Raw genomic sequence first — 27367 nt, 5'->3', positions numbered from 1 at the left:
GTACCTGGTTTATTCAGTTTTCTGGGCCCTAGTTCAGTGAAATTTTAAGCTTTCATATGACACCTAGACTGGACTGGTCAATGGTCTTCTAATAAAGAGTAAGAAAGAGATGACTATGCTGATTTTTTTAGTTAGCAGTCCTTGATATAAATGACCACAAGGTATTGTTAACTCTGCTATGAAAACTACTGGAAGTGAATAGGGTTGCAGTTAAGTTGTTCTGTTGTTCTTTTCAGTGACCAATGTGTTTGGTCATTATTTGGAACATGAAAAGACTCCCTCGTGAAACAGAGCACAACTGTAGTCCTCTCCCTGATACCTTTGTAATATAGGGAAATAATTCAGATAAAGAAATAGGTGTCATCATTGGATGGAATTGAGAGACTGGTGGAAATGATTTTTCATCCTATTAAGAAGAAATAATGGATTCGTATATTTGTGCCTCTGGTTCACAATATAGAAATCCCTGTTATAGTCCTAATTATTTCTGGGTGTCAAGAATGGGGGCCAAGAATGCTTTTTTATCTATATGCATATATCAAGTCAATGGTAAGTGATGTCAAATATAGTCTTCAACACCATTATTTCCCAAGTCTGCCACATTTGGATTGGATTATTGCAATGTATTTCATGTAATGTTACACCTGAAGACCACTTGGAAATGTCAGCTAGTCAGAGTACTTCTCCCTGGTTTCAGTATATCAAGATAAGCCACTGTACTTTGTATTTAATATTTATTGGCTTAAAAGGAAAGAGGACTAGGCAAGTTTCTGATCCACTGAGACAAGGGTCCTGGTTGGAGCATGGAGTCCCTTTGCTTCCAGGCTTGGTGGCTTAAGCACTGTATGAAGACCCTTTTGGTATTTCTTTGATTGAAAGGTTAATTCAGGTGCCAGGCTTATAATCTAATTTGATTTACTAGCTAATGTTAAATAGATTTTTTAAAGTATTTACAGCAAATATATTGCCTTGTTTTAATAGAAAGAGAGACTATGTTTTGGTTTGAATATCTCATAGACCACTAAATCACTCAGTAATCAAAGGGAATACCAGCTAAGCAGGATAATTTATCTGTTCATTGGATAACATAAAGGTGTTGAAACAGAACGTGTCCTGATTTACAAATCATGTATGAAGAAGATTGATAGAAGTTTTCACTAGTTACAACAATTTAATGTTTGATTTAATATTTAATCAAATCCTTTTAATTTTCTCATAGGCTCCTTAAGGAGTATCCAGGTTTTGTGTTCACACCTCGTTCAAGAGAAGAACTTCCTCCAAACTTTCCCAGTGATATCCCTGGGATTTGTTATTTTCTGGATGCTTATATTCAAGGAACAAATTCAAAGGCCTGGTTTCAAAAGAGAGATTTTGAAGATGGTAATGCAAATTTCTTAGGCAAGGCAACAGGAATAGACTAAATAGCACATACACACATTTACAAAATAATTTAATATATATTTTCAGTTTTGTATACACTGAGAATAAAAAGTATATGAAATATGAAAGCACTTTAGATTGTTAACACCTGAAAACCAGTATTAAAATTTCAGGAAGTATGTCACAGACTACATTTTATTTTTGTTTTCCATAAGAAATACAGTCACTAAATATTTCAACTTCACTGTTTTAAAATGTTGTTTTATAGTATTTTGTTTTGCCTGTGATAATTTGTAAGTATTACATAACTATTTCAATCCTACTTGTTTTGCAAATTCAAGATGTGTTGTACATATACTGTTGCAGGAAATGTAATGCACAAATGATGCAGCCACATGCAGTATTGTGAGTTGCACACACCAATGCTTATTAAAAACAGTCTATTTAGTTGTTCGATCAGAGAAGTATCCATAAACAATTATAACTTTTATCATAATCTTCCATTGCATCATTACATCCTTTGCGTGAGTCTTATGAGATATGGACCATCTCCTACCATGTGCTGAAGTAAATGAGAATTGTGGGCACTCAGCATTTTGTTTAATCAGGTTGTCAGTGGTAACTAATAACAGTATATATAGCATAATATGCTGCTTACTCTTTCTGAATTTATTATTGTGCATAAAATAAATATTTATAGATCAAAAATGTATTATCACATACTGAAGCCTCTGTAATTACCAACAGTATTTAGTTCATGGAGTTTTAAATGCAATTTAAAAATTATTTCACCCCTATATTATGTGTTGTAGCAATATATGTTTTCTCTTTGTTGCCATTTAATTTTAACTGTTTCAAAGACTGTAATAAAATATATTGGGAAGTGTTTACATAGAAAATAAATTCCAACCAGATTGTACAGCATGTAGCACAGAAACACATTGATATGAACATATGATGTTAAACTAAAATAATACAGAGGTGAAATAGACTCTGAATATATATATATATATATATATATATATATATATATATATCTATATAGTTCATTCATTTTAAAATCGTTATTTAGCAATTAAGGTGAAGAGAAAGGCTTTAAGTATATACATGCAGCATTATTACCAGGAAATTGAGAAGCTTTTTTAGGTATTGCAACCATGCTGCAAACCATGTTTCTGTGGTCTGTGCATCACAGTATTTTAGATTATGCTACTGGAACTTGTTTAACAATTCTTGGCACATGTGAGCCAGTTTGGATTTCCCTTAGCTTTGTTTACTCTGCAGCATTATAGAAGATAACACAAAATGTTTTTGTTAGTGAAACAAGCATTTCTGACCGTGTCAGTGGTACTTACATGGCTTCATTTACCATTGTATCTGAGCACCACACAGTACTTAATGTATTTAATTCTATTAGATCCCAGTTGCTATTTTCACCAGCAGAGCTAATGGTAAAATGCCTAAGAACAAATTTAAAAAATAGTATATGTTAAAACAAATTTTCCATAAGCACCATCTGAATAGCAGTGGAGATACTGAATCATTCTTCAAGAGGACTTAGAAACTAGGAGAGTAAAACTATGCTCTGTTTGAAACAGAGAAACAACAAAATTGCAGGAACATAACAAATTTCTTGCTGGTAATAGGGTCAAAACAGCATTGTTTTTATTGACAGATATTATTATGTTGACTTAAAGTTATATCCATAGAAGATTGAGAAGTCCTAAGAGAATGCCTGTAGAGTCAAGTAGTATAGGGGAACTCTTTGGAAGACCCACAAAAGGGACATGATTCAATAACTACTGAAGTCTGGGAATCAGTCCATCCCTCGGTTAGTGCAAATGGAAAAAATAAAGACTTTTTAATAAAAGCACTTTTCTTCTCCAATATGACTCCTTTTCTACAGTATGGAAAAGACACTATGGTGTGAGTTCCACTTTGGTTGAGAGAACATTATTTTTGTATTGGATAGATGGCCTTTCTCAAGGACTGATTTAATATAAATTCATGACTCTATGGGAAGTACATCATGCAGTTTTTTGACTGCTCCCATTTCTTTTAGAGGGAATCATTTGATGTGAGTGTAATTTGGCCTTACAGAAAGAGGTTTCTTTTCCCAAACATCTGACTGCCTCATTTAGTCTAAAATATTTTGAGCCAGAACATCAGCTAGTGCAAATTTCTGTGATATCGTTGTCTTCAATAACTTTATATCTCAAAATGCCCAAATATTCCTTATCCACTAATGCTGCACTTCAGAGAGGACACGTCTACACAAGAAGCTAAATACACAGTAGACTAATTCTGCTGAACATTAGCACATCACAGCAAAACCTGTGCTAATGAACTAATGCACATTTGCGCCACTTAAAATGTGTGCACCAGCGCTACTGCACAGTAGCACCAGTTACTTCAAATTGAGTTAGTACCTGTTATTACAGGCACTAAATAACGTGCAGTAACTATGGCACACTAACGCACATGTAGACATGCCTGGAAGCATTCAGGCTAGGTGCTTTAGCACATGCTTAGCCTTAAGCAAATACATTTGAGCTCATTCAAGTCAATGAGATTTAAGCACCTTCTTAAAATTAAATATGTGCTTGAGTTTCCTTCTGAAGAGGACTTAGCATAAGAATGTGGTGCTGGGGTCTTTTCCTGAATCAAGGCTTTAAGTATGTACTTAAGTCACAGTGATGTCAAGCTCCTGTTCAATTTCTTCGCTGAATCAGCACCTAAGTACTGATGCAAAAATACATGTGTTTAAAACCAAATATTGTTATTTAAACATGAACTAAGGCAGAAACATCAAAAAGCCAACAAGTGTGCTCTCGAAAATTACAAAAGAAAGATAAATTTTAACTGACATAATATTTTCAGCAAGCAAATCAATATAATGCGGTTGTTTCCAATCTGTTGTCCTGTATGTTCTCTTGCATTCAGCCACATAGTATGCTGGAGCTCAGATACCATTTGATGACAACAACATAAATGCAAAGGTAGATTAGAATGTGAAACACTTGCATCAGATATGCAAATTGTAGTAGATCAAGATGATTCTGTGAGCATGGTCCTCATTTACACTTTACGCTGTTTTGATACAATTTACATCTATGTTTACAGTCCCCTGCTCTGTCAAAGTGGTGCAAAGGGGCTTTGTAGCATAAATGTGAACCAGGATCTATGAACCTAATAATTTTGTCACATATATCTAATGTTAAAGGTAAATCAAACAGTTCTATTGGCAATGATTCATTCCATCAAGGTCTGATACAATGTCAAAGAGCTGATTGGAAGATTTTTTCTCATCCCTGGTGCCAGAGGAAGTGCAAGTAGTCTGAGGTTCTTTTTTTCAAACCATTATGTGAAAACAAAGCAAAAACAAACAAACTCCCAGAAACTGAAAAAACAATGAAGTGCAAAGATAGTCAAGCCCTTGGGCCAGATCTGATCCCTCCTGTGAAATCACACAGAGGGGGCTTTCATATTCTTACAGACCTTAATTATTTCTCACATCCCTTTCCACTGTATTCTCTGTATCTGCAGCTACAGCAGCAGTACAGAACCCCAGATTAGCATACTTTGCCACAACTGCCCAAAAATCCATTTTTCACATATGGAAAACAGGGATGGGAGCCATAGGAATGAAAGGGCCTTTCTCTTGGGGTTTGACCAGTGTGTGCTTTTCCTCACTCCCCTTGATCCACAACAGGGATATTTATGTTGACCTATTGTATTTTTCATGTCTCTTCCTTGCTCTATAAAATCTGTGGGAGGGGAGTTGAAGCTTCCTGGAGCTGCAGTAACATCTGTGGCAATTTGCCATCTAGTATAGAAAGGAGTATGTTCCCAATCCTTCTTCATTTTCTCAGGACACACTTTGTCAGCTACAGAAAAAGAGCCAGATACTTTATTTTAAATGAAAGTCAAGGCTTTCTTTTATGCATCTGGATCCTGTCCACTGGTGTTAGCTGTGGGTTTCAAAGGCACCAAAACACATCTCTGGATTTTGGTGGGAATATTGGTATTTGGACAACAGGGAGAAGTGTCAGGTACCTTGCCTTTCTTTATTTTCTGGTTTATTGGTTTGAAATTATTCTGTTTTTCCTCTCCTCTTGACTGCAAAACAAAGGGGAGAACATGACCCATTATTTTAAGAAACTCAGCAGTGCTTAAGATATGCATTCTCTGAGCTTAAATGGCAGGATCTGAATGTTAAATATGAAGTTATGCTGGAACATGAAGCTGGATAGTCAGGCAAAGAAATAATAAACTTGAAGGAATCGCGAAGTCAACAACCCTGTAGAGCTGCATGTCCCATGTGCCTTTTGATCCTGAACATAAAGTAATGCTTCTAGTTAAGCCAGCAGTTACCTATTGTAAATGGAAATAACCTCCTTGGTTTGCTTCCATTTCTGCTACATGTAGAGACTTAAACTGAAACTGTTCTGTCATCTGAACTTTGGGAAGTTACAAGGTTGCCAATCAAAGTTACTACACAGCTTTTCACTTTTGTTCAGTAGTCTTTTTTTCAAACTTAAGTATTAAGGTTATTTTAGAAATGCTTGTAGTAGAATGCTCCAAAAAATGGATCTTTCATGGTGGGGAGGGATGGGGCTAAGAAATTGCCCTTTGGCCCTGTGGAATCCTTTCCCCAGTGAAATTCAGTATTTGCAGATGTGGAGAGGTGGAAGTAACATATTTAGTGATGGGAACAAACCTACTCAACCAGATTTTCTTTGCTGAACCAGACCCAGAAGGAATTGCAGCACAAATTAATGACCCTGGAGATCTCACTTCAATATTCATACATAACTTTGACTTCAGTAGGCTTTAAATCAAGTCCTGAGTTGGTATTCGTCTGCTTCAGTCTGTCAACATCACACCTTCCCTTGAAGAAAGAGAAGACAAAGCTCACAAAAGTTTTCTGCCTTCTACATAGGTTATTCTAATTCAGAGAAGCATGAGTCCCTGGGCACATCGACACGTGTGATTAATGCACATGAACAAACTGTTTTACTCCTGGGCATGCTGTTTGAACGTGCACCTGGGAGCAAAACCTCTGGAGCATACTGCTCTGGAGTTAATTCGTGCAAAGCATGTGAAGCCTGGTTGGAGCAGCCTGGGCTGGCAAGGGACCCTGGGGGTCAGCCTGCCAGCCCAGGGCTGCTCTGACTGGGTTGCAAATGCAGCAGAGCATCTGGATGAGGCACGAAGGTGCTTCAGCACTGGGGCTGTCTGCTAGCTAGCCCCACACAAGCACCTTGTGCCCCAGCCATCTGGGGCAGTGTCTACATGTGTGCTGCTGCATATGAAAAACCTCCAAAGCAGGGTAGTACGTGCATTTTAAAAGAACTACCCTGCTGCAAAGTTTATTAGCTTTGTGAACCCTAATAAGGGTGCACATGTAGACACAGAACTGTTTACTGCACAGTTAATCAACTGTGCAGTAAACGTCTCATGTATATGCACCCCTTGAGCATTATTCTAAACTGTTAAATTCATCTTGGATTACGGTCTGACAGTGTCAGAATTAGAATTTAAGTGGTATGTTTTGCTCTAAGACATCACAGAATATTTCTGAAGAAAATGCATTTGTATTTGTACATCCTTAAATGTATGTTATAATGATGAAAATATCATGCCTCTGACCACTGTGATTTGAAACAGTTGAATAGAAAACCCAAAGCAGGCTTTCCATGACTTAGTGGATCAAGAAACCTTCTATTTACATACTACAGGGCCATACATAATCCAGGGAGTTCAGCATTTAACAATATTTTTCACTATTTATAGTGACTTTTGGGGGCCCCCTAGCAACGAAATTGTGTCAAAGCAACTAGTGACAAAGCTGGGAACTTTCACTGTAGACAAAAGCAAATTTCAGAGAAGCTGCCAAATTCTCCAGTGTCTGCATCAGTGAGAAAGTAAAAACTTTTATTATGGATTTAACTATACTTCCTTAAACTGTGCATTTTAAAGGTTACAGTTAACAGATCTATTTTTTAAATATATATTTTACTTATTTATTCGTTCCTTTTAGTCCCTGAATTGCTAGTGCAGTTAAATCCCTTGGAAAGCAAAGGCACTAATGTTCAGGAGCAGATCTAGGAGGGGTGCAGTTGCATGCCCCCTCTGCCCCTCCCCCCCCCACTTTGAGTTGTGGTCAACCCAAAGTTTAAAACTGACTACCGGCAGTGGCAGCAGCATTTCTAGTCAGGTAGTGCAGACTGAGTCAATTGACTTCATTTTAATCAACCTGATACCTTCTAAACTCTTCATTTCATGCGTGTTAACAACACTCTCTTCTTTTAATAGTCTTGATGTTCCACCAAACAAGCTATCCTTTGTTCTGCAGTCTGTTAGCTGCTCCTTGTAATGAAGCTCCAATTTCACAGCCCTACAGATTGTTTTTACTCATTCCAATGAAGTAATATTTGTTTTTGCTTCAAACTTAAACTGAATAATACTGTCCTAGGCCACTAGCCTATTAACATAGCTGCTAGTTTATTTTTAACTGGAGAAAAAATATGTGTTGTTTTATATGCGATGATGCACTTCACCATTTGCACTCCCTTTGCAGAATTCTACATCTCCCCATGCTAATGTTAGATTTTGCAAAGTGGAGTCCCAAAACATTAACCATTCTTCAGTAATATTGACATGATGTTATAGTCATGATGATCCAGGAAATATGTGAGAGGCAAGTTTTTGTGAGAGATAAGCTTTTATTGGACCAACTGCATGTTTGGGATAGATTTAGACAAGCTTTTGGGTATCACAGTACCCAAAACTGTACTAAGACAAGAGGAATACCTGAGATGGGGTACTATGATACCCAAAAGCTTGGCTAAATCTATCCCAACTATGTAGTAGGTCCAATAAAAGATATAACCCACAAAAACTCTTACCTCTAATCATTCTTCAGTAATTTAACTAGTTCAGCAACAATAGGACACTAAGGGACGTGGCATACTTTTCATTTAAAATGAGATTAGCACATGAATTGCTCCATAAATTGTAACCTGGACACCCATTAAAGCTAGTTTATGGCAAGATAATATATGCCATGGCTCAAGCCTTAAATTGAACATGTTGCATGTTGTGGCTTAGCCATGACAGATCCCTATGTTCTACTAAGCTTAGGGATCCAGCATGGGGCAACCTCAGGGTCTGAGACACAGCCATTACCTACTGTCATATTGAATGAAATAGTTTGAATGTTTGTAATGGTTGCCCATTAGCCAGTTTCAGGAAGAAGATAAGATTTATCTCCTTATCTAGCTCATTGTTTTTGGACTACGTGCAAAAGGTCCTGACTTTTTATCTTTAGAAGACTTTTACAAAGAGAGCAAATATCCTGAGTTCCGAGAGATCAAACCCTAGGGCCTTTTGACCAGATTGGTAAGAAAAGGTCACTTACAGTGATATGGAAGTTTCCCAAAGTAATTTAAGATGATTAACAAAAGAAACTAATTACTAAGCAAAAGAATCTGTTGAGTAAGATCCGAGCCCAAATTTGGGGGTAATGACAGGTTTGAGTAGGAGGAGCCCATTGACGGCAGCTCACTCAATAAAAACTGTAACTTACTGTCCCAATTTGGAGGTGACTTCACTTGCAGAACAACGAAGGAAGAATCGCGAATGTAGGCCGGATCAGACTGATCACCTGAACCAACCTCTCCGTGAACACAAATCTCTTAGTTCACGCTGAAGCTGCAGAGCGCCCGAAAGGGACTGAAGGAAGGGGACTTAGTCCTATCACTGCTGAGCTCAGCTCATTGAATCGTATTGCTGAGGCCAGCCTATTGAATTGTATTGCTAAGGCGAGCCCATTGAACCGTACTACTTAGGCCAACCCAATAAATTGTACTACTGAGGAATGAAACCATATTTTGGTATTTGGCTTCTCGGAATTCTAGGATTGTAGGTATATTATGAAAATAATAGTATTGATTCAAATTTAACTTTTAGTTGTAATTGTAGTTGTTTTTGTAATACTAATTCTTATAGTATTGTTTGGAAGGAAGTGCATTTGGGGCATTGTTTCTGATATATGTAATTATTGTGTTCTTAATGTTTGTGGTGTTTCTTAAAGCTAAGCAGTGTTATATACGTAGCAAAGAGTTTTAAAATAAAATTGTGTTGTATGAATTAAGTGTGTAATCATTGTGAAATCGTGCAATCAGCTAACTACTCCCCCAGCCAGTGCATCAAAACGAATCAGTAAATTGTGTGGGATTTTCTCTATTCCATAACCCACTAGAGACACCTACCTGATCAGTGGGATTCAGCTGGTGGCAGCACCAGGTCCTAGGTCTGGCATCCCTATCTAATCCCTGGAGGCAGATGGGTGGGGGTGGAGATACTGTGAGTCTAATATCAGGAAGTGTCTTCTCTGCTCTTGGCTTCAGTGTGCCCTGGACCTTTACAAAGTGGGAACACAATTATAAATCCTAGCTTAACACCCAGTTTTTTAAGTTCCTGGGTGCCTAGGAAAGTGGCAGCCAGGAGATGGGAGCTCCTGGTTCCCCAGCTGCCCATACGCCACACTGAGTCCTGGTGCATGGGGAGCTTAAAGTGTGCTGCTGAGACGGCTTCCCTGCTGGGGACTCTGAATTCTATGCCCGGACTTGGGGGATTAGAAGCTCTGGACCAGGTTTAAAGTCCCTGTTGGCTCTCCTACCTCATTGGAAGCCTCCGATCCCCTGCTCTTGGCTGGCCAACCAGAGCTGCAAGACATGGGGTTTTGACAATCAGCTGCTTTTCCACCCAACCAGGACAGCCCGGGTCTCAAGCTGGACCTGGGGCTGTCCCAGCTGAGGCCAAGAATCAGGCAATTATCAACTCCAGCCTTCAGATCTCACTGGGGACTCAAACCAGTTCCAGTGTGATCTGGGGCTGACAGTCAGCTGATTCCTATTCAGAACCTGTTCCTGTCCCCAGTAGTGTCCTGGGGACCCCCTGACAATGGTTATGATCCCAGGCCCCCCTTACATGTAGTAATGGTGCGATTGAGATCTGATCCCAGTTTCCACAACCAGGCCTTCTGCCATGCACATGTGACATGGCAAGAGAAGAGATTGTTGGGATTGGGTATCAGATCCCATCCTACCATTAAAAGAATATTTGCCAGGGACCTAAAAGAGCATGTCTTTCCTACAACAGAACTGATTTCTTGATATTCTGGAACATGTGGAGATGTTCATCATCATTATGATTCCCAAAACAAAAGACACATATTTGGAATAATGAAACTCAGGATCAGCTAGTATCTTTAAAAACTGTGGCTGACATATTGTCTTAATCATACAACTTTTAAAATAAACCATTTATAATAATTAGCTTTTCAAATATTTGCATATTTTATATTTCAATGTTTGTTATTGTCCTAAAATATTTCAAACACAGCTGCTGCTTGATATTGGTAAACTGTCTGGTGACATTTTTTTTGAGACTTTAGAAGATCTGCTTAACAACATCTAGTCTGTTTTTTGGGGAAGAAGGGCAGAAGTCTTTAAACATTCCCTTAGATCAGGGGTGGCCAACACACAGTACATATGCCACCCGTGGCTGCTGGGTGTGACACATGAGCCCCAAGCACTCAGTAAAGGGAGGCACTGGAATGGAGGCAGAGACCACAGTGGTTTGTGCAGGGGCTGGGGAGGGGCTGGCTGGTCCCTATTGTGAGAGGATGTATCTGCTGAATTCAATGTTTTGGATGTGCTCTGGCCATATAAAACTGGTGTGGTTGCAGGGTGGGGGAAGGATTAACTTGGCTTGTAGCAGTAATACCTCCTCTTGTAGCAGTGTCCTGTTCCTGCATTGCTCGATGAGGCAGGGCTGCCTAATGTTTCCTGCTCTTCCAGTATGCTTATTTCTATCTCTACTGCAGCACCTCCAGCATATTTTGTTTGTAATTATGTGATCAATTCGTCGTCTGAATGGCATAAAAATAATCTGTATAAAGAGTTGTATGTGGATTGTTTTTTGTTATCTGTCATGTGTATTCTCACAAGTTATATGTGCCTAGAATGAAACATTATACAGATAATATGAACATTTATAATTTTATAGGAAGGATATACATTTGAAAAGAGTAGATCAGTCTTCATCAATCAACCTCAAACTCTCTTTGCTTCAAAAGAAATGTCCCTTAAGGGAAGATGATCCCATAACTATCCCACTATCAGGCTTCCTGAATCTTTTCTGAAGCATCTAGTACTTAGGATCCAGGGAGCATGTCTACATGAGATGCTTTACTGCTCAGTGGACCATCTACACATGCACTGCCTTTAGTGCACAGTAAATTAGACTATTGTGAGGTTGGCTAGCACGTGTAGATAGAGTAGCTACTGTGCAGTAGCACATGTGTAGACAGCTGGGAGCAAATTGCTCCCAGTCTGCCCAAGCAGCAGGGGATGGGGGAGCTGTCATCTCCCCCAGGCTGCTGCCTGCTTCCCAGCCCTGCATCCCAATCAGCAGATTGGGGTGCAGGGCTAGGAGGCAGGCAGCTTCAAGGAGCTGGGGACAGTTTCCCAGCACCCAACCTGATCTGCCAATCAGGGCGCAGGGCTGGTGGACAGCTTCCCCAGAGGCAGGACAGCTGCCCTCACTCCGTAGGGCCCAGGTCTGACCTCAGGGGGCCCAGGTCTGCTAGCCCAGGGCTGGTCCCCAGGGGAGGCTACAGCTCCTCCTGGCTGCTGTAGGAGGGCACAGCAGGGCAGGAGTAGCCCTGTACTGAACTGTTCCTGTCGGGCAAATTTGTTCCCAATGGGCGCATGTGCAGATGTGCTCTGAGGGAAAGGTTATTGCGCCTTATTTTACTGTGCAGTAAGCTTACAGTGCATTAATAGCATGTATAGATGTGCCCAGGATCTGGCATCTAAAATTGAGAGTTGGAAGCTTAAAAAAAATAGGATCCTATGGCTAATTCACCACTTTTAATGATTCAGTTTAATGGACATAAGTGGAGTTGCTGACACTTGAGCCAGCAATGATAAAAAGCAAAAATAAAAAACCTATCTTGTGCATAAGCGTGTTAATATCTTATATTACTCCTGATGACAAATATCCAGCAAATAGAATGTAAAATTATCCCTATAATTTAAATATTAAGTATCCATCAAACATAAATGTTGTGAACAATATTTTCCATTTCCTGTTAAAGAAAGAAATCATCCCTATCTTTTTTGCTTTCTCTGTATTTTGTAGAACAGTAGTCCTTGATATTATTGATGATACTTTATATACAAGTCCCACATACAGAGCATTCAGACACATGTCTCTGAGGATAAAAGTTTATGCATTGTATCATTTTATTTCATAGACTTTTTAATTGTGTCCAGTATATTTAGACTGAAAAAGACTAGGAATGAAACCTGGGACAGCTTAGAAGTTGAGTGATGGGAACAGCAGGTCAGCATATACATCAGAATAATTTGATACGTCACATATACAAGTATAATAAGCCTGGTCTGATTCAAATATATTTCTAAAAGAAAAAGAAAGAAAGAAAGAAAGAAAGAAAGAAAGAAAGAAAGAAAGAAAGAAAAAGCAGAAGCAAGAAAGCACCCCATCCCTAAAATCTCTTTCAAATAGTGAGGGACAGATGTGGTGTGACTTCACAGCTCCACTGAAATCAGTGGAATTATGGTGAGTTACATCTTCTGCTCCCGTGTCCCTTTATTAGTCTAATTAGGGCTGAAATGAGAAAGGAATACATGTGTAAGTTCCATCCTTGAATGTTTCCCTCTCCAATATCAACTACCAGGGATTTGGTTCCCTTAGCTTTTCCGTCTGGGCCTCTATGATTATATTTAACAGCCCTGCTCCCATGACCTTTTGTTTGGATTCCTTCCCAAATGGTATCTTTCTGCCAAGAGAAGAGTCTATTTAGCCTTAATTTGACGGCAATCATAAGAGTCTCTAGGGCTTGTGAGTAAACGGAATAAGAAAATAGCAATTATTCCTTGAAGAAGCAACCTCTCTGAACTAAGGAATATCCTGCTTCTCACTGGGTGTGTATACATGAGACGCTAACTGCACAGTAACCAATTAATACTGCAGAGTAGCCTGTCACAGCACCAACAGTGCTAATATGCTACTATGCAGTATTATTAGGCTACTGCACAGTAGCATCACTGGTTCACCGGTGCTACTGTGCAGTAACTTGAGATACTGCGCATTATTTAGTACTTGTATAACCAAGTATTAATGCTTGTAATAAAGTATTTAGTACTGGTTATACAAGTACTCTAAATAAATGTGCAGTAACCACTTTGCAGTAGTGTCTTGTGTAGGTGTGTTCCCTGTCCCATTTCTATCATTCTAATTTCTAAATGTTCAGTGTTTTAAAAAGCCTTTCCAATGTGTAACATATTTTTCCTTTGTGTGAATGATCTTTTTGATAAGTGTCATTTGGGAACCCATCTCTGTTGTCCCATAACTTCACAGGTCTTTAATGAGCTCCTTTGTCAAAAAGACTCTAGAGCAGTAGGCTTTCTTTTTTTTTCTAGATTCTTCTTTTTTCATAACCTTTGTGTACTTTTTTTATTCTGTACTTTACCATGAGCGGCCAAATATACACGCACGCCCTGCTTAGCGCTCTTAATTGGTTCTGGGAAAACCAAGCTTTAAGCGCAACTGCGTTAAGTGACACCCATTTTACCATAGGAATTAATGTAAATAAATATAATTCATTACCAGGGGGTTATTGCCGCCTGCTCAGGCCCGCACTGCGGTGGTAGTGCTGTTGGTCCTCTCGATGCCAGGTGGCAGGTGTGTGTGTGTGTCGGGGGGCAGTCATGGCCACAGTTGCAATCACTGACGTGGGCCCCAGGGCACCAGCGCAGGCCCTGCACTCATGCCCACCTGCCCAATCACCTTCCTGCCTGCCACTGTCGTTTCTCCACTTTCTCACCCACCACTGCTGCTTCTCCCCACCCCTCTGCCCACCCGCTCAGCATTATAATGAAATTCACTGAGCACTAAGTGGAATCAGGTATGTATTTAAAATGAGTGCTATAGCGAAATAGCACTAAGTGAAACTGCATTAAGTAGGGGTTGCCTGTACAAGAAGTGTATTTTGTGCCTTTTAAACCTTTTAATTCCATGCGTCTTTAATCTAATATGACACTCTCTTACTTGTTTGTGTGCTGCATTATCTCACCCCTTTTGTTCTCTGTTTATTGACCAACATAATAAGATCCTGGTCCAGGGCAAAGAATTCTGGAATGTAAAACGATGTAACAATATTAAAACTACCAACAACAATAATTCTTTTATTAATTCTAAATCATGATAATTTGTTACTTCTAAAAACTCTGCCTTACGTATTGTCTTCCTTATCTAAAAGTCCATTTTAAGAGTCATGCCTCACTTGTTTTTTCCATTTGTGAATATCATTTATTCAGCAGGTTAAATGACTACTATGGGATAAGTTTTCAGGGTGCCGTTTAAAACGACATTGTTAACTTATTAAAGCATGTATTATAAACCAATTATTTTTCTTAAGCACTAATAAATGGCACCTTAGGTTTTTAAAAGAGATAGTATTTTAAAAATCCAACATCCTTGTCTTTATGGGGTTTTTTTACTTGTCTAATTAGTTAGTGCTTATGGAGGAGTACAAAACTCTAAAACTCTCGGTTAAAAAATGATACCTTTTATTAAACCAACTAAAAAATAGCAAAAAATTATCTTTCTTTGCAAGCTTTCAGGCATATGCACCCTTCTTCAGGCTGAGGGGAAATTAAAGATGGTAAAAGTCCCCTTAGGTAGAAAATAAACTTCATTTTGCACAGAGGAAGCTGAAGGTGGATGTATGTTTCTCTGGGTCCCTGACAGTCCCTTTGTATGCGTTGCTCTTTAACGTGCAGATAAGGCAGTTTCTCTTCCCTGGTGGTGTCAGACAGCAGAAAGGCAGGGAGTTGTAGAAACCTTTCTTTCTTGTTTAGCAATGAAGTTTATAATTCCAAAAACTTAGTGCTTGTGGATAATGTCTCATTCAGGTTCTTTTGTTGCAGAGGATTTTTATAAGTTTAAACACCACTTGTTTTTTACTGGGATTTGAAACAACTGTGGATGCATTTCTGGTTGTCTGAGGCTTTCTTTAAAAGCCTGGTTTAAAAAAAAAAGTCTACTTATTCCCTTAAAAATGACCCTCTTGGCCATTACAAAGGCCATTGGGGCAAAGTGCAAACCTTGCCAGAGGCTAAGACACTGAGAACATGAGACTGCTCTTACTCACCCAGACAGACAGGTCTTCAAGAATTTAGGAGATCCCTGAGACAAAGAAGACAAGAGGAGTGAGGAGAGAATTAAGACAAATCTAGCCTGGAGTTTGTGGTTACGGGTGTTTTACATAACAATGGGTGCATTTACATGACTTGTTTATTGGAGAACTGACTAATTAGCTCTGCAGTAAAGTTTCAGTGTCCACATGTGTGGCCATATTCGGCCACAGAAAACCAATTAACTCTGCTGAAGGTTAGTACTTGTAAAAACAAGTACTATCCTACTGCTGGGTCATTTTGTGCTTAGCAACGCATGAGTAGATGTTGATGGGGCTGGCCTGGGTACAAGGGTGTGTCAGCGTAGGTGTTGCCTACTGGCCAGCCCCAGACTGGAGCACCCTTGTGCCCCAGCCGGCCCCTCCACAGCGTGCTGAGCCGGGTCGGAGCAGTCCGGGGCTGGCAGGCTGCCCACCCTGTGCTGGAGTTTATTGCTTTGCCTTGTAGATACGCCCAATGAAATACAGTCAGCCATATTAGTCTGAAGTCAGACAGAAAGCAGGGTAGATTTACCCCTTAGGCCACATCCAGACGAGCGCAGCATGCGGTATGCGGCACCGCAGCCATGTTTGAGGCGCCACATACTGGACGTTCGATCCAGGGGTCAAAAAAACCTGTGCTAAAGTAAAGCAGAGCAGTGCACACAGGGGCAGCGTGCACCGCTCAGAACCAAAGCCTGGCTGGCTGGAGCCATATTCCAGCTGCCAGCCAGGCTCTGAGTGGCAGGATTGCCGCTGCTACAGCCCTAGCCCTACAGTGCTGGCCCCAGCCTCCTCTACCCAGGGTAACTTGCCACGTGCTAGAGGGCACATGGCACAGGTGTTCCCCAGGGACAAGTAGTGGTGGCACAAGATATCCCACTGCTAGTTGTTCCAAGGGAACCAAACATCTGTGCTCTTATGGATGCAGCCTAAGAGTGTGTCCCCACATGCAGGGGCATGCACTTGCAGTAGCAAAAGGAGTAGTGGCACAAGTTTATGTCACTTTTTACTGCTGTGCCCGCCCTTGCATGTGTGCTTTGGTGCAAGGCAAAATGCCCTACTTTGGAAAAACTGCTGTTTCCCTACTCCTCCTGGCTCCCAGCATGCTGAAGGAGCCAGGGTGGAACTAGAAGAGGGGAGACACTCTGGCCAGCAACCGGAGCATCTTCCCAGGAGGCCCAAGCCCTATGTCTGCCAGTGTAGGCTCTTGTAGCGTGCACTATGCTGCTTTTTTGCATGGTGCTCAATGGCAAATTTTGCCTCTGCACTGCAAATTTGCAGTGCATGGCATGGTTTTGCATGCTGGGTGTGTACTTTGTGGTGCCACAAACCACGTGGGTCTGCACATCTGGCCCCAGCCTTAGAGACTACTTAAATATTTATCTATATAGCTATATCTGTATCTATCTATGGAGATATATTATCTATAGATAATGCTGCAGAAGGGTGGTGTCGATATAGAATTCTATCTAGACAGACAGATGGCTAGATAGGGTGACTTGTCTTCCCTCAGCCCTCTTCAGAGATACAGGTCCCTAGATCAACACCACCCTTCTGCATCTACAAAACGGGTTGGGCCAGAGGTGCACTAGCTCTTGCTGGGGATGAAGCACACAGGGCACGTGGCGGGGAGACACCATCTTTCCAACCTTCTGAACCAGGTGGCCCCCTTTCTTCTCCCACACGCAGGCGGGGAGGGGGCGCTAATGACCTTGCCCTCTGCAGAGAGGGCTGAGGGTAGCCAAATATCTCGTTTATCCCCCTCCCGGATCCCTTAAAGCAGCCAAATGAATATGAAGGCCTGATTATTTCTCACGCGAGGTAAAGCCAAGAAGCACCCACAGCAAGCGCATCAGGGTGAACAACCGACCGCTCCTAACCACCGCCCCACACCACTGCCCCAACCCCTACCCCCAGCAGGGCACTGGAGCTGCCCCCTAAGGGGAATCCGAATTCCCTCCTCTGCCTCCCATTGGCCGCCGGCCCCGGGGCCGCGCTCGCGATTGGCCGCGGCGCTGTGGCAATCAGGGCTGCGCGGGGGTGGTGGCTGGAGACAGCCGGCTGTTCGGCTAAGCTCAGCTCGGCTCGGCGGGGCGCGGGCGGGAGTGGGGTTGTAGGAGCAGCATGGTGAGCGGTGGTGGCAGCGGCCCCTTCCCTGAGGCGGCGCCCCCGCCCTGGGCATGGGGAGCGGGAGGACGGGGATGGTGCCTGCCTGCTGCACGGCGCGGGGTGCACGCGGGGGGGCGGGCGGGCAGGCAGGAGCCTGCCCCGGGGCTGGGAGGCCGCAAGTGAAGGGCGCGGGGGGAGGGCGGGAGCCGGGAGCTGACCGCGCTGTCCCTGCCGCCCGCCCGCAGTACGGCTTCGTGAATCACGCCCTGGAGCTGCTGGTCATCCGCAACTACGGCCCCGAGGTCTGGGAGGACATCAAGTGAGTGGCCGTGCCCGTGGGAACGCGCCCCGCCGCCTGCCCCTGCCCCTGCCCCTGCTCCTGCTCCCTGTCCAAGGGGCGCAGCCCTTGAGCTACCCCGGGCGCGGAGCTGCACGGCACGTTTCAGTAGCCCTGCGCCAGCGTGCGAGGGAGGCCTCGTGCCCCAGGGGTCATGGGTAGGAGTCGTGCCACGCAGGTGTCTGCAGGGGCTCTTGGGAACGGGCATACCCCGTCATACGTGTCCTGCTCCGCCTCGCCAGGCCATTTCCTATTCCACCTGTTAGGCACCAAGCTGCACTTAGATGCCCAACTGTGTTCCCCGGTTGTCCTGGTAGAATATTGCTCGTGGGCGGAGGTTGCAGAAAGCAAGGCAGTTCTGAGGTACAGCTGTTGTGTGCGCAGTGATGGTTTATTCTTCTCTGTGGAGTTGTAAAGGGTGGGTGCTTTGGGGCAGCACTGCCATCCTCGCCACTGCGCAGTTTACCCACTCTTCACACATAAAATAATTTTATTTGGAAATGGCTGGTACTTTCTAAACCCTCTACTATCAAAGGTGGGGGTTGTTCTCCTCCTTGCTGCTGCTGCTTTGGGACTTGATCTGAAGGGTGAGGTGGTGGTCATCAGTGGATCATCAGGGTGAAAATAGACTTGCACTTAGGCACCTGCCTGTTAAGTAACTAATATGTGGACTAGAACTTGGCGCTGGGGGTTTAGTCTGCACATCACATATCTCCACACTTGCATGTGGACTTTTATGTATTGTGTTTTGGCTTGCAATATATCACTTTTTGATTAGATGCTTACATAGGTTTATGCTTCTGTCAGGAGATAGTGAAAATCTTCAGGAAAATAACTTGGCTGTTGCAGAGTTAACATGGTGCCTTCCATTTGACCCCTGATAAGCTCCTTTTTAGCTTCCCTGGGCTGTAACTCATTCTCCCTCTGTTAATGTCATCGGATGACCCACAGGGCTGACATTGGTCTCTGCAACTCTTGGACCCTTAATAGCTCATTTTGAATCTTGATAAGAAAAATAACAGAAAGATTGCACCCAGTTTGTTCAAATAGCACTAACTGGCTATGTGTGCTCTATTTCACTAATCATAGAAAGTGAAGGCTGGAAAGGACTTCAGGAGGTCATCTAGTCCAAGCCCCTGCTCAAAGCAGGACCATCCTCAACTAGATGATCCCAACCAAAGTTTTGTCTACTGAAAAACCTCCAAGGATGGAGATTCTACCACCTCTCTAAGTAACCTGTTCCAGTGCTTTACCACCCTCCTAGCAAGAAAATTCTTCCTAATATCTAATTTAAACTTTCCTTGCTGCAACTTGAGACCGTTGCTCCTTGTTCTGTCATCTGCCCCCACTGAAAAGTCTAGCTCCATTCTCTTTCAGCCCCCCCGCCCCCCCCTTTCAGGTAGTTCATGGCTGTTATTAAATTCCCTCTCAGTCTTCTCTTCTCTAGACTAAATAAACCCAGTTCCCTCAGCCTCTCCTCATAAGTGGTTGCATCTACTAAATATATCTTGTATACTCCTGAAGGAATTTGTAGTTTACGTGTTGTAACCACACAATATTACAGAAACCTTGTATTAACAGGAGGCTTTCACATTTGGCTAAACTTGAAATTAAAAAAAAAAAAAATTATACAAAAAGAAATATGTTATACCATGGCTGATATTTTTTGTATCTTACTTGAATGTTATCAGGGAGATTTTTGGCTTTCTTCTCTAAAACAAACTTCTCTAGCTTGGTCTGCCAGGAGAGTCCAAATCTAGTTTGTTTGACAGTACAGTCTGTTCCAGAAGCAATTATTCTGATGTCAAAAGTTTCGATAGATTTCACTGTTTTGTTTCACAAAATGTAAATTGGGTTGTGAAGAACAACCCACTGTTTAACATAAGTACACTAGCTTTGGTATTTAATCAAATTCATAAGAAAAATATGTAAACTGCGACACATTTTTCATGAATAAAAACATGGCAGATTGGTAAGTTTACCCGGTTAGAAATCTTTTCCTTTAACTCTAGGGCCACTGTTAATGCTAAATCTTATTAGATGATATAATATAATGTACGGTGGAATGGGGTGTTTTTCAGGCGCAGTAGAATCTCATTCACACCAGATACTTAGGCATTTAGTTGTCAAACTTCCTTTGTGTTATTTAAAAATATTACTTGTGGATTCATTTCATTACCCTACAGCAGATAGCTGTCATTTTTTTGCCCAAGTTTAATTTATATGTTATTCGAGTAATATTATACAAGTGATATGTAACCAATAGAAACTCTAGTAGCTGCATTTTACTGTGTTGGGAAGTCTTATGGCTTTAAGTGAGTTTCACAAATTCTTTTCCTTTGCAAGCAGAGGGCCACAAAGAGATGCAACATGTTTGCACTTTTAGGGGCTGATTCTGATCTTCTGTTAAAAGCAGGACTAGCATCAGTGAAGTAAAAAAAGATTGCACTAGCATGAAATAGGAATTAATGAGATCTGAATCGATCTTGATCAAAAAATTACAAGGGGTGTTCAGGGTTCCCAGGCCTATCCTCCCTTTAGCTCTTCTTGCATAATCACTTTGGAAGTCTGTTCCTTTTGTCTAGTGTATCTACTGAATAGAACTAGTACTTGAGACTGGTCCATCTGGGAAGCCACGTAGCCTACTACCCTAACACAGGAACATGCTGCAAGCAGGAGCCCCTTCATAATATTTCACGTATATAGTGTGCATTATATCTTTATGTTGAACACAGATACCATTCAGTCTTCTTAGCACCTTTTATAATCTAGATGGATGATGATCGTTTGATTCAATTTACATTAAGAAGAACTGATACAAGATTAAACACTTTGCCCAAGATCACATAATGGGTCAATGGCAGAGCTTGCCTCTAAAATGCAGGAGTTCGTAGCTCAGAATCCTGTTCTGCAGACAACAAATCTCATCTACTCCCTTAAGTCAGCACAGCAAGTTGTACTGAAGAGGCCCAATTATAAAATAGCTTAGTAGAATGGAACACTAGCATAAAATACAACATGGCTGATACTAAAAATTATTGCAGGCCCAAACAGCACTAACTACTGGATAGTTGTATATACCACTGGAACAGTGCAAACATTATAGTTTGTCTTAGAAAATAACACAAAATACAGATACTGAACACAGAGATAAGACAGGTTAGAAGCTATAAACTAGAATCACCAGTGGCTAACTACTGAGCTCTGAGAGATTCAATAGGTATGGAAGAAAATGATGTGAATGGATTTACTAACTGTTAATGAGGCTTGACTTACTAGAACCTGGGCCAGCTGGTGAGCATTACATTTATCATGCATTGAACATGTTAATCACATGATAAATTGTAACATGCCAGATGTTTGGGGAATTTATAGTGGGATAAAATGACAAATCAGCCACAAGGATGTGTCACATCCTTGTGACTGCTTTGTATCCAGCTTTAAATTGAATGTGTGGCATATGTTCTATACACATTGTTGCTCCCTGTCGGATGCTGATAATCAGCTCATTGCTGGCATCATGCAAGGGGCAGCCCTGGGACACAGCTGCACAGTCCTTAATCCTGGGAATCAGGTTGGGGGCAGTTTGGGTCCCAAATCAGGATCCAGGGCTGCCTCCTGCCTGATGTTAATGATTACCTGATTCTCAACATGGGGCAGGAGCAGCCCCAGGGCATGTAGCCACCCTGTGCCTGATGCTAGAGATTAGGCAGGAGGCAGCTTTGAATTCTGGACTCGGGCCACAGGGCTGCCTTGTGCTGGATACTGCAGGGGTAGCCCCAGGTCCCAGACATGGGACTTGGGGCTGTCCCTTGTCCTGCATCACAGGGCTTTAAATACCAATGGGATCTCTCTGCTTGGGATCATTTTAAAACCCTGAGTTGCAGCCAATTCTAGGCCACATCATAGGATTTCACATGTCCCCCTGTGGGGGGAGCCTGCTAGCTCCTTATGCTCCGAATTATTGAAAGCTCTGCTGTGGCACAAGCAGCTGGGAGTCCTAGAACTCCTGATGCCTGGCTGCATGCCTCAGCAGTTGCATCTGCAATTGGGATCTGAGGAATTTTTACCCCTAATTCCCTAAATTGCATGCCCTATATGTGGCTTGTCCAACATATGGCCCGCCAAGCCGCTTTCTGGGGCCTGAAGTGCTGTGATGGGAAACAAAAGTAAACACTGTTTGCTTTTGTTCCTACCCCTTGTCCTACCCCCAGCTCCTCAGCAGCTTCCTAATGGCTGCTGAAGGGCTGGGGAAGGGACAAAGTTCCCACATGCACCGCGTCAGCTTGACGTTGCCGGCTCAGTGCGTGTGGGAAGAGGAGTAGCTGGCAGCGAAAGCGCAGGTCATCGGTGCGGTGCGGGGTGGTCCCGGGTGGAACTCGCACTGGACGGCACTGCGGGTGGCGAGCGGAGCCTGGCCAGGCACATGCAGGGCGAGGGAAACGGGGATGAAACCCCCCCAGACCCTCCCTGGTCAACTACCCCTGTGCTAAATCGCCACTTGCACCTGGCTCTGCCCCTCGGGGCTGTGGCGGGGGAGAAGGAAGCATCATCCCGGGGCCCCCACGCCTGCCTCGCTCCACGCTCACCTGCATGGTTCATCTTCCCGGTGGCTGGTGGAGAAGTTGCAGCCAGGGGCTGCCTGGACGCTGCCCCGTGCCCAGCTTGCAGGTCCCTGTGTGAGCGCACAGCGCCAGCCCGGGCTCGCTGAGTCACCTCTGCCTCCCTTGCCGCCTCCTCCTCCCTCCCCGGCAGAGGAAGCCCCTTTTTTTCTTTTTGCTGACTCCAGGCTGGGAGCTGCCAGTCAGACTTGCAAGGTGCAGCAGGGCCCAGGGCAGGGGGCTTGGGCGGCCCGGGTCCCTGCCCCATGGCTGCTCCACCTGTAGAGCCCGGCATGTATGGGCTGTAGCACCACGGCCCTCGCCTGGCTCCTCCTGTGCATTCATTAGAAGCTTTGTGCATCCATCGTGTGCGTCCATAAGAAGCTTTGTTCTTATAATTCGAAAGGACCCCATTAAAGGTGGAAGTGACGGGAAGTTCTGTGGCACCCTTGTAAGGTTCTGTCTCCTCCAGTCTGGTGTCTGGTGTAACACAGGCCATAGAATTTCACCTGCTGAATTTCACTGCTTCCTGTGAGGTCTTTGAATGTGGCTCGCCGGCCCACTGGGTGATAAAAAGTTCATGATCCGGCCCCACATCCAAAAAGGTTGGACACTCCTGCCCTATACCAATTCCTCATCTTAATCGGGTGATCATATTAACATCTGCTAGCAGCTCTAGAGATCAGCTGCTGCAAGGTGGAAAGAAAATCTGATAACATGGTTCTATATCAAACTGGCCAGTTCATCTTACATTTTAGTCTCTGGTTTTCTTAATGTTGAATTGATTACAGAGTCTTTTTTATTATTATTACTCTAACTGTAGGCACTGTGGAACCTGCCAGTCCAGTCCTGTGAACTGGCAGTCAATGTTAATGACTATCAAATGTCATTGTATTAATTCATAAAGAATATTGATGAACAGGGTGGAAAAATGTGGACTCTGAAGTGTACATTGGCTGTGTACATTCTGAAGAGTTATGTAATGAATTGAAAGGATATATGCTCACCATGGAAGCACAAGCCATGATTTTCTTTAGATTCTTCAGGAATGAATGTTATCCATAGAAGTGGAAGAGCAGATAACTGCTGAGTTTGATGCTCTTGCAAGTGGCATTTTTTTCTTCCATTATCATTATCAGAACAGGTATGAAGGGAAGTAGGGTTGGGAGGGACCTCATAAGGTCATCTAATCCAGCCCCCGGCAGGATCATTTTTAACTAAACTATCTGAGCCAAGTTTTTGACCTGGAGGGACGTGGGCAGTGGGGTTCCCCAGGGCTTGGTCCTTGGGCCCATACTGTTTAACGTCTTCATTAGCAACTTGGACGAGGGGGTGAAAAGCACCTTGTTCAAATTTGCGGATGACACTAAGATGTGGGGAGAAGTGGGCATGCTAGAGGAGAGGGACAGGCTACAATTAGCTCTGGACATGTTACAGGGGTGGGCGGATGAGAACAGGCTGGGTTTCAATACTGACAAGTGCAAGGTACTGAACCTAAGGAGGAAGAACCAGCAGCATACGTACAGGCTGGGGAACTCCCTTGTCAGCACAGAAGCAGAAAGGGATCTTGGAGTCATTACTGATTCCAAGATGAACATGGGCTGCCAATGTGAGGACGCAGTCAGGAAGGCTAACCGCACCTTGTCATGCATCCACAGATGCATCATGAGCATGTCCAAGGAGATGATCCTCCCCCTCTTTGTGACATTGGTCAGGCTGCAGTTGGAGTACTGTGTCCAGTTCTGGGTGCTGCACTTCAGGAAGGATGTGGCCAGCATCGAGAGGGTCCAGGGGAGAAACACTTGCATGATCAGGGGTCAGCAGGGCAGGCCCTACAAGGAGAGGCTGCGGGACCTGAACCTGTTCAGCCTCCACAAGAGAAGGCTGAGGGGGGGATCTGGTGGCCGTCTATAAACTGACCAAGAGAGAACAGCAGGCAATGGGAGTGTCCCTGTTCCCCCGAGCACTACCGGAAGTAACAAGGAATAACGGCCATAAGTTGACGGAGAGTAGTTTCAGGCTAGATATCAGGAGGCACTACTTCACAGTCAGGGCAGCTAGGATCTGGAACCAACTTCCAAGGGAAGTGGTGCTGGCTCCTACCCTGGGGGTCTTCAAAAGGAGGCTAGATAATCACTTGGCTGGAGTCATTTGGCCCCAGTATTCTTTCCTGCCCCATGGCAGGGGGTCAGACTTGATGATCTGCTCAGGTTCATTCTGACCCTACCAACTATGAAACTAAGTGTCTTGTGTAGCTTGCTCTTGAAAACTTCCAGGAGTGGAGATTTTACAATTTGTGTAGATAGCCTGTTTTAATGTTTGACCACCCTCAGGGTCAGAACTTTCCCCCTAATCTTCAACTTAATTTCCCCTCCTGAAGTTTGAGGCCATTGTTCCTAGTCCTGTCCCCTGTGGCTACAAAGAAAAGCCCATCTCCATCTTTTCTGTAAACATCCTTCAGATGTTATCCCTCTCAGTCTTCTCTTCTCCAGACTAAATACACTTAGTTTTTTCAGTCTTTCCTCATAAGTCTTACCTCCCAGCCCCACAGTCATTTTTATTCCTCTCCCCTGGCCTCTTTCCAGGGTTTCCACATCTCTTGAAGTGTGGGACCCAAAATTGGACACAGTACTTCACCAGTGCTCATATGCTACTTCACAGTATTGTTAGGGTACTGCACAATAGTGATACTAAAAAGGCATTCACCATCGCTCCTGTGCAGTAACTACAGTCTGCAAATTTATTTAGTACTTACTTGTACAAGTACAAAATTAAATGTGCAGTAACCATTGTGCATTAATGAATGTATAGATGCATCCTGTGAACACTGATCCAACCAGTTACGTATCCACCTGATAGTACTTCCATCCACTCTGTATTTCCTTAGCTTGTTAATGAGAATGTAATGAGAGAGAGAGAGAGAATCAAGGGATGTCACATCCACTGCTCTTTTCCCATCCTCAGGGCCTGTGACCTTATCATAGCAGAAAATCAAGTTGTTTACTTTTGGTGAATCCATGCTGCCTGTTCCTGATCACCATATTCTCCTCTAGGTGCTTCAAAATAGATTTCTTGCAGATCTACTCCACAGTCTTTTCCAAATATAGTGGCCAGGCTGACTGGTCTGTGGTTTCCTGGACTCTACTTTTTCTCTTTCTTAAAGATGGGCATTATATTTGCCTTTTTCCAGTTGTATAGGAACCCAATCTCTATAAGTTCTCAAAAAGCCTAGCCAATGGCTCTGATATTACCTCAGCCAATTCATTCAGTACCCTAAGGGAGCATCCCACCAGTCCTGCCAACCTGAAAGCATCTAGTTTCCCTAAGTAGCCCCTAACCTGTTTTTACTATTTTGTTTGTCTTCTTCCCTGTCTTTGCTGCCAGATGCACTCATCTTGTAGCTCTTCCTGTTTCTAAAGTCTGAAGTAAAAAAGGCTTTAAATACCTCAGCCTTTTCTGCATCGTCCATAACTAGATTGCCTTTTGCCTTATGTAGGGAACCTATGGAGCTTTTGGCCTGCCTCTTACTTTTGACATACTTTTAGAATCTCTTTTGTCTTTTATGTCCCTTGCCAGATGCATCTCAAATTGTGCTTTGGCCTTCCTAACTTTCTCCCTGCCTGCCCATGAGATACTCTTATATGGGTTTCCCTCTATTTATGCGGGTAGTGTGTATATGAATTCACTCTTATGCAGTGACCCTTTTTATCCCCAGAATTCATTATATGCGAGGTAAATTCACTCTTATGCAATCAGCATAAGTGCCCCCCCAGCAGGTAAGTCTGTGGAGGGAGTGGAAAGGGCTGTGGGACTAGGGCATCACTCACCCCAGCCCCTGCTTCAGCTGCTCTGGGAGCAGCCAATGCCAGCTGCCTGAAGCTGCTGGGCTGCACCATGCCCCGAGCCCCCCAGGGCTTCTCTTGTCCCTACTCACCCCAGTTCCTAGGCTGCACTGTGCTGTGGTGCAGGCAGGTGGTGTTGGCTGCTCCTTGGGCTGCTGCAGCAGGGGCTGAGGTGAATGGGGAGAAGTGGAGGCCTGGGGCTGCAGCAGGGAGCAAAGCAGAGGAAACTCAATGGGTGTGGGGCACAGGATTGGGGGGGGGAGGCACAGCTCTTTCTGCTGCATGCACCCCAGGAGGGCTGTGGGCTGGGGGGCTGCTGGGCTTTTCCTGGGGGGGGCGCATGCCCCCAGATCTACGTGCAGGACAAGAGCCGTCTGCCGATGCAGGCTGGGGCCGTTGGCAGCATGGGGCTCTTTCCAGCACTTGACGGCAGCTCTGGAAGGGCAGGTTGAGGGGGCTATGGCGAATTTTGGGGTGGCAGCAACCTACCTCCCAGTGCTACTGCCTGCCCTGAGCACCGGGAAGAGCCCAGTGCCACCACTGGCCCCAGCCTGCAGTGGCAGCCTGCTCTTGTCCCACGTGGATCCAGGGGCACACGGCCCCTGGGAAGAGCCCAGCACAGGCCTGCAGCCCTCCCGGGGTGCATATAGCAGCAAGAGCTGCACCCACTGACAGTTCCTTCTACTTTGCTCTCTGCTGCAGCTCCGGGAGCAGCTGACGTGCTGCACTGCACCCCTTCCCTAGTCCCAGCCTTACTCCCTCCCTCCCTCCCTCACTGCTGTGGGAATGTATCCCTATTTTGTACATTGTAAACTGGATTCCC

The 27367-nt window shown here is 43.6% G+C and overlaps 2 protein-coding genes across 8 annotated transcripts in view; both read left to right on the top strand.

The window, feature by feature from the left end:
• Window positions 1–9534, top strand: part of GUCY1A1 (guanylate cyclase 1 soluble subunit alpha 1) — a 65293-nt gene extending 55759 nt beyond the window's left edge. For all 5 annotated transcript variants that reach the window (XM_019481462.2, XM_019481463.2, XM_019481466.2 and 2 more), the window contains exon 9: window positions 1220–9534. In XM_019481462.2, the coding sequence (XP_019337007.1) occupies window positions 1220–1421 (202 nt within the window). In that variant the 3' untranslated portion in view covers window positions 1422–9534. The remainder of the gene's footprint in view (window positions 1–1219) is intronic.
• Window positions 9535–17702: 8168 nt separating this feature from the next.
• GUCY1B1 (guanylate cyclase 1 soluble subunit beta 1) overlaps window positions 17703–27367 on the top strand; it is a 76675-nt gene continuing 67010 nt past the window's right edge. For 2 of the 3 annotated variants that reach the window (XM_006275774.3, XM_059721940.1), the window contains exons 1-2: window positions 17703–17782; window positions 18010–18083. In XM_006275774.3, the coding sequence (XP_006275836.2) occupies window positions 17780–17782; window positions 18010–18083 (77 nt within the window). In that variant the 5' untranslated portion in view covers window positions 17703–17779. Of the gene's footprint in view, window positions 17783–18009; window positions 18084–27367 lie in introns of those variants that run through there. The other variant, XM_059721941.1, reaches the window with a different exon arrangement.

This window comes from Alligator mississippiensis, chromosome 2 (assembly GCF_030867095.1).
Source record: "Alligator mississippiensis isolate rAllMis1 chromosome 2, rAllMis1, whole genome shotgun sequence".
Taxonomy (NCBI): Eukaryota; Metazoa; Chordata; order Crocodylia; family Alligatoridae; genus Alligator; species Alligator mississippiensis.
The sequence above is the reverse complement of the archived record's forward strand: the minus strand, read 5'-3'. Positions and strand labels throughout refer to the sequence as shown.